At 53.2% G+C, this 7,397-nt stretch overlaps 1 protein-coding gene and 2 pseudogenes across 1 annotated transcript, besides 5 other annotated features; all 3 read right to left on the bottom strand.

Annotated features, from left to right (window-relative positions):
* Positions 1 to 931, bottom strand: Tc00.1047053510327.20 (annotated as a pseudogene; the record flags this gene model as incomplete).
* Positions 1 to 6,082: a sequence feature (areas not merged during assembly with more than two copies in the genome that could not be assigned to a particular haplotype).
* On the bottom strand, positions 5,007 to 5,402 carry Tc00.1047053510327.10 (uncharacterized protein; the record flags this gene model as incomplete). Its single annotated transcript, XM_800047.1, has 1 exon — positions 5,007 to 5,402. The coding sequence occupies one exon, from the start codon at positions 5,400 to 5,402 to the stop codon at positions 5,007 to 5,009; it is 396 nt and encodes a 131-aa protein (XP_805140.1).
* Positions 6,083 to 6,909: a sequence feature (haploid, Esmeraldo-like haplotype).
* Positions 6,157 to 6,604: a mobile genetic element.
* Positions 6,677 to 6,759: a microsatellite.
* Positions 6,910 to 7,397: a sequence feature (areas not merged during assembly with more than two copies in the genome that could not be assigned to a particular haplotype).
* On the bottom strand, positions 7,070 to 7,397 carry Tc00.1047053510327.5 (annotated as a pseudogene; the record flags this gene model as incomplete).

Raw genomic sequence — 7,397 nt, 5'->3', positions numbered from 1 at the left:
CCGTGTAGTATCCGATTCCGGAAACACCAGCCATCAGCTCGTCCTTTGCGTTGCGTCTCTTTCAATGCGACGTTGCTGTTCCGCTCCCACCCTCATCCTCCATCTCCATCCCGGTAGCACTCACGCAGTTGAAGTGCTCACGAGTCTTCTCCACCGTCTTGGGTGACGACACCTGAAGCACCTTTGCCTTGCCACGCACACCCTCAACCTCTGTCAACATATTGCGTTTTTTCATTGTTTTCATGATAAACCCAAGAGCATGTGCAATCTCATGCGCTGAAACACGAACACTGTACTCCGAATCAGTGACAAAGCTCGGGTCATAATTCACCACTCCGGCAACGGGACGCCCGTCGGCTAAGCGAGAGCATGAAGTAGCCCACGCAAGAGAGGAACCTTTTGTCGAGCCAGCGGAGACATACAATAGCATGTCCGCACCAAAAACACCCACTGTGTGGTGGGAGCTGGGTATTGTAAACTCGGCGCATGTACCTGACAAGAACTCTGGTACAATAAGGTAGCCCGTGAGAGGTTCAACAAGGAGACGGTCCGTATGCATTTTAAGTGCTCGGGGAATAAGGGATTTCAATATGATGGACTTTTTTTCCTTCGTCAAAATATCCTCTTTTCTACACTCAACAGTTCCCCCAGTAAAGTCTGGACGAATCTGCCCCTCAGCGGTGCAGTATTTTAAGGGATTGTTCAGATCCTCCGTGAAGGCCTTAAAGCGGATGGGCGCCCATTCGGGAGCCGAGGCAGTCATCGCCCGCATCATTCCACTTTCCCGAGTTGGCAGCTCCAGCACCACTGCTGTCGTCCGGGGGCCAACCTTGTTTTCAATTTCTTCGGAAATGCAGTGATGCTCAGCGACGGCAACAGATCCAGAGACGCAGCAGAGCAGCAGCACCAGCAATAGCAGAGTGTGACGCATCCTTGGGTGTGTTTTCTCTTTTGGGCCTTTCACAGCACACTTTAGCTGCTTGTATGCTTGTCAATTGGATTACCTTGAGAGAAGAAATGAATGAATTAAATAACTTGTGTAGGCTCAATAAAATACGGCATCAGTGGGTTATGGTAACTGCTGAGATACACATTGAGTACAACATTACGAAGTCATCTCGGCTTTTTTTCCACAATAAATAAGGATACTTCGTGAACGCTCGTCCATTTGTTTCACTGCGGTTGACTGGAAAATTCACTCCGGTCCATTGATGGCATTCCACCTCTTCACTTTTTTCCCGTTCTTTACATTTTCTTCGGGTTTTCCCCTACTCTCACCAACACTTCTAGCCATACGATGCCATCTGGGTGCCGAAGAGGTGGTCGAGCAAAGACAAAAGTTTCCTGCTATGAGGCAACTGCCATTGAGAGAACTTTCCGAGGCGAAGGTCCTGTTCAATGCCCAGCCGTTGGCGCACAGCCAAGGTGCCTGGACATTCTAGAAGCAGATGGTGCAAGGTCTCCTGCGGGCCAATTGGCGTGCTTGTGGAGGTTGGCTGATCCTGCGGTAGCAGAGATCGCCTCCTGGCACTTCTGTTTAGATGTCGTGTGGCGTCTGGGTTGTGTGCGCAGCGAATTCTGTGCTGTGCGGTGCTTCTACGTGTGGAGAAAACCATGTCACAGAAATCGCGTTTGAGCTCGGGAAGCGGTGGAGGATGTTCCGGATGCAATGACCGACAGTGACTGACGAGATTCGAGAATCCCGTCAATGTAGAATCACAGTACGGACATTTCTCCTTCCGACGGCGTGTGACGGTCCGTCTCCTTACTGGAGAGACGTCTTCCTCCCTTGCCGACGGGGGAACAGTGTCCGTCCCCGGTGCAGTTGGATCGTCGTTGGAGCGCATAAAAGCAGACTGTTCTGGTGAGATGTTGCAGAAACGGCATTGGTTCGTGCAATCTCTCACAGCCCAGTATAGTCGACCCCAGAGCTCAGATTCCCCGCACCTTGCCCTTGCGAGGTGAACCAGTTCTTGACGGTGAAGAACTTCCTGAGTGATCAGGTCCTTACCGCTGAGATCTGATGGCCTTGTGCCGCAAAGCAAGTAGCGATGAGTGTCTTGACGAATCGTACTACGCCACTTATTGGTGAGCTGGGTAGTAAAACATGTCAGCAGGTCCGTATGCCATAAAGGTGCGATTCCTTGCTCCGTGTATTGTCCAGTTTCCAAAGTCTGTGTCGCATACTGATCTGCAAGCTCGTTAGCATGTATTCCACAATGTCCGTAACAAAACTGCAGGTGCACGGACCAGCCAGCACACGTCAGTGTCAAGAGACGCTGCCAGATCTGATCCTCCGTCCAGTAGGTTTGACTGAGCGAGCCCTCAACAAAGGGCCGCTAGAAGAGACTGACTGTCGGTAACCACAAGCAGAGTTTTGCGCTTGTAGCGGATACGAGGGATAATCGGCTTCTCCAGGGCTAGAAGCAGCGCACAGCACACACTCTCTCCAAGCAGCTCATATCATGTGGCATCACTGCACGGCAAAGTCATCGTGATGGGCAGCCCTGAAGCGGGGATGCGAAGAGTAATGCGGAAGAACCTCCTTTCACCGTCGTTCTCTCGAGGTGCTCGACAACAGGCGTGCCGGCGGTGCAATGATTATGACCGTCTCTTCCGCACCGCACCACCTGCCATCCCATTGCGTTAAGGTCGCCGTGTTCGCCGTTGCTCTCTCCACCGCCCCATGACCACGCCGGTCCTTTCAACACGGCGGGTCGGAGCGTCGCCAAAAGCTGCCCCGAAAGCCAACACACCGGGCCAATGGTGCGTTCTGTGACTCACCCGCAGTGCCGAAAGTTCCTCCAGCAGCGCAAAGGGCGTCTGCCGTGTGCGCGCCTCTTGCGTGCGGGAGAAAGTCCCTCCGCAGCACCTCCCAGGGGCTGCTAGCGACAACGTATACGCACGTGTGCTACAACCCGTCCCTCCGTGGCTAAGGAAGCTGGCATCAACCGCTTTTTGTTGATGTTGTTTTTTCTCGTGTTTCCTCAAATAAATTCGACGACCCGCACGCCGGCCACCATCGTCGAGCACGTCCGCCCTGCTGAGCGGAGACGTGAAGGAGAGCCCCGGCCCCCAGAGAGGCAGCTGCAGCAGAGGGCGTGAAACACAACCCCGTCACGCCTCCGCCCCGGAATAGCGCCGTGGCTCAATCATCCGTTTTTGCCGAGAATCAGCACAATAACAAAACCATAAATCAATCAGCCAAATAATCCATCAATAATGAGAAGTGAGAAGGCGCCTGCCACCAGCATCGAAGTTACGTCGCATCTTCGAGGAGCTTCGTGCCTTCTCGCCGCGCAGAGGCACTGTTGGGGGGCAGAGCCTTTCCACCCAGGTGGGAAAACTGCGCCAACCCTTTTCGTGAGGCACAGCTTCCCCAATTTCCAAGTGTCCGCCTCATGTTATGTCTAATTGCCGGCAGCGCCGGGCAGCGGAGTGGATGCGGACCCGTTTCATTGTACAATTCACGTTCGCCGGTTTTCACGATCTCTGGTTGATGCCCGTGGCGTGCCGTGCGGTGGCGGGTCAGTCCGTCATTGCTTTAGTGCTAAAAGCCACATGTTGGGCAGCGAAACTCCACCAGTGGTGATCCCATCGGGGTCTCGTCGGCGGGCGAATTGCGTTCGGAACCCGTCCCCGCGCGCCGCCAGCCGCCAACAATTCCCCCGCCCCACTTTCGGTGCGTATGGCGGCACGTCTGCGGGATCGTGAGGACACGACGCTCAGGGACGCAATATGTTGAAAAAAGAAGAGCTAATGTCAAAAGAGGGAATCCCCCGTACCGCCGCACAGCATCATACGGGAGCCACACCATCCACACCCACGGCTGTATGCGTTCGGAGAAACGCGGCCTCCCTCAATCCTCGTATTCGCATCGTGCCTCAAGGCGACACTCTTCGTCGCGCGGCTGAACGATAAGCCAATAGATTCACACCTCTTGGCAAGGACCTCCTGTTCTCCTGTTGGCGCCACTTCTTGGCCGCACATTGGTCCCGCCGAACCACGCTCTTCCGCCGCCCGCTGGTCCGGATACTGCTAATCCAAACAGAAGTCTCCTTACCACGCGCGGCACCACAGACTGCGGTCTTACCATCTCGGGGCCTTCCGCCAAGACCCTCGCAGCGGTGCGGGGAACTTCCGGACAACACTCGTGGCCCGTGTGGAGGCGAGTCAACTCTACGAGATCCACAAATCTCACTCGACAGCGGAAACTCGCCCGTGCATATCCGCCAAAAGAGCCGCCTGTAAAAAGGCGCAACCAAGTCCAGTAAAGCGGCGGCTTCGTCCCATAATGCGCTAAGATACTGGGAAATGTGAAATGGCAGAGCAACCATGACCCCGGCGTCCTCATGGGCGTTCCGTGCCTTTGGCCATGCGATAAACCGCCATCCCCGCCCTGACGGCTTGTCCAGCACCGCCGGCCCACCCCGCGACAGGCCCTTTCATGGCTCTACAAATAATACCCGCCCTTTTCACAAGCAGCGCATGCTGTGCGGAGATCCTCAAATTCATTTCGTTCCCATCGCTCGTCGAGGTGACGGACCGTAACACAGTGTCCTTCCACGAATCGTCAACACAGTCGCGTGCCGTTGGATTCATCCGCCGTCGGATCCGCTTCAGGGAGTAAAAGTGTACAGGTCCACTCTTCGCCGGGGCAGGCAATCCTCCTTCTCCTCCCGCAACGCAACCCGACAACTATGGGTGCGCCAAACGATGCTGCGGCCCTCAGGAAAGATGGTCGTGTGCCGTCCCTCCCCGGCGCCAATTGTGCCCACAGCACCGTCGCCCGGTGCGCCAACTCGTTTCCACCAAAGGTGTCAACCGCACGACGTCTTGGGGAGGTATCCCACGGCATCACCACGAGCGCAGCGTTGAGAGAAAAACCATGCCGAGCGGCCGCACCCGGACATTGATGACGATGTCCCGCCTGTGCCGGCCCAGAAGGCATTGCTTCCGGAGCCGAAAGTACTTTTTTGTGTGTTTATAGGCCTCCTTGCGCAGCTTCACTCGGCACGTCGTGTTGCATTGTCCAATCCAACCACGTTTGCGGCATCGTGCTTCATTGGGCGGGGGTGCGGCATGCTATTTCTTTGCTCTCTGAACCGCCTGGGGGAAAGGGCGGTCCCATTTCTGGGCATTTCGACAGCACCCTGAACATCCTCGACCCTCACTCCAGCATCGTTATTCACTGTCCCGAGGATCCATTTGACCGAGTGTACGCAGTCGCCCTGCCAACTGGCAAGATTCCATGAGCAACTCCTCCCCGCGAATGGCGCACGCCCAGGACACACCGTTCCCCTCACGGCTGTCTGCATGCCAGGATCTGGCGCAGCCGGCGTCGCAAAGGTGGCCCAAGACGCATCCAGGAGCCGTGGCCAGGCGTTGCATCCATCATGCATTTCAATACGCCGTCAAATGGTGCGACTGCAATCCTCCGTACGAGTCCCCGCCTCCCACGGATTCCCCACTTGGTCCCCCGTGTGCCCCGTGGGCCGAGTAACAGCTCTAGTCCCTCTGGCACGTCATGAATTTGTAGGATCTTTCGATTGTCTCTGCCGTATGGGACGCATTCCAACTTCCCGTGGCAGAAGTGGTGGAGACTTGTGACGGGCCTTGCGGAGTGCTGATGGTCGCCAAGTTGTCGTTCCATGGATGACCATGAGCAACTCCTGCATCGGCGCCAATCGAATCCGCACCGCCTGGAACCGCGCGTGGGCGTTTGAGCTGCATTTCAGTATTTTTGCTCCTCCAACCAAGCCCAAGCGCACTCATATGGGCGCTGCAGCGCCAACTGCCTTCCTTCAAGTGCCGCCCACTTGTTCCAAACAGCGGTGTGCTTCTTCCTCTTCAGAGAGGCTTGAATGGACTCAGGGTTCCTCGGCGCGGTGATGGCAGCGACAGAGTGTCGCAACGAGGTGCAATTCATTCCTTTGTCTTGTTCCCGCCTTGCAACAAATTCGCCGCCCACGTGGTGGCTCAATGGCGGGCTAGTCGCTGGGCAAAGACAAAGTGAATAAAGTGCCGCTGGACCACTCCGCCTCAGAATGTGGTCGTGTCTGTCTCGTGGGCACCGTCCAATCCACAAATCCACCCATAAATTCCTCCCTCAATAAATATTCTTTGCGCTAGGATTCACAAGAATAGACAAGAGAGAATAATCACCTGGGCCGCTGCCCGAATCCTAAAATTATCTAAAGAAATCAAGCAAGACGGAGAAAAGGGGTAAATGGAGAGGCAGCGGCTTTGCCACATCCTCAATGCTTGCTCCAATTAAATACATGCGTTTTCGGAAAGCTACTCTCGTGAAACGGCGCAGTCTATTCAGATGGATGATGTTTCTTCCTTGCGAAGTGGAAAATTTTGTGCTCTTCCAACCACAAGACCCCGCCGCGAGGTGGGAATCAAAAGAGGATGGGTGGGAAAGCAAAAAACAAAAAATTATCTGGCCCCTATCGGCTCCCTGCCTTTACAAAGTCGCGTTCTTTCCAAAAGATTCATACGGTAGAAAAGTATCAAAAAGAATGCACTCATTTATCAGGATATAAACATACATTAATTAAGTTAGCCGGCTCTCCCACGATCATTCTTTTCAAAAGCTCCTAAAAAAAAAAGGCATTATTATTGGGTGTTCCTCTAGACACACCTCCGTTCACACCATTACACTCGGAACCATAAAAAAAAAAAAAAAAAAAAGGAAAAACAACGGAAAATGACGAACAAATTCAAAAAAAAAAAAAAAAAAAAAAAAAAAAAAAATACTGCGCTCCAACAATACAAATGGCTTCTTTTCTATAAATGCTGCTCCACACACACACACTGCTTCTTTTGCGTTCTTGACGCACGATCCGATTCAATTTGAAAAAATACTAATTTGACCTAAAGTAAATAGCAGAGAAAAAAATAGAGACCGCTCTGGGCCGCGCACACATGTATATATTATCAAAGCACCTCGTTTCAATTGGAGTTATGTGCGGCAAGAAGGAATTTAAAAAGATCAAAAAGAAGAAGTAAAACTATTGAGCAAAAACTGGCACATTTACAATTGAACGGTTACAAAACGCGTTTTTTAGGAAATCATTAACACATTGACATAAAAATAAGGACCAATAAAACCAATGGGATTGATGAATAAGCTGACAGCAAACTGCTCACGCCTCCACCTCCCCTGCATGCATCGATGACAGTGCATACATCGTCGTACTTTGGACACAAAATCCTCCCTTGCATGAACAGCCCAGTTGGTGTAATACTGCTGCCCTCCGGGCATTTGTGCCACTTATCATCTCCAAGGTACCGCACGCTCACCTCGCCGTTTTCGCACGACACCTCAGCGCACACGTCACCAACAAAACCCCTGGAATCGGCAAGTCCATCCCCCTTTAAGCACTTTGATC

Source organism: Trypanosoma cruzi, genomic scaffold, assembly GCF_000209065.1.
Source record: "Trypanosoma cruzi strain CL Brener 1047053516711 genomic scaffold, whole genome shotgun sequence".
Lineage (NCBI taxonomy): Eukaryota > Euglenozoa > Kinetoplastea > Trypanosomatida > Trypanosomatidae > Trypanosoma > Trypanosoma cruzi.
The sequence above is the reverse complement of the archived record's forward strand: the minus strand, read 5'-3'. Positions and strand labels throughout refer to the sequence as shown.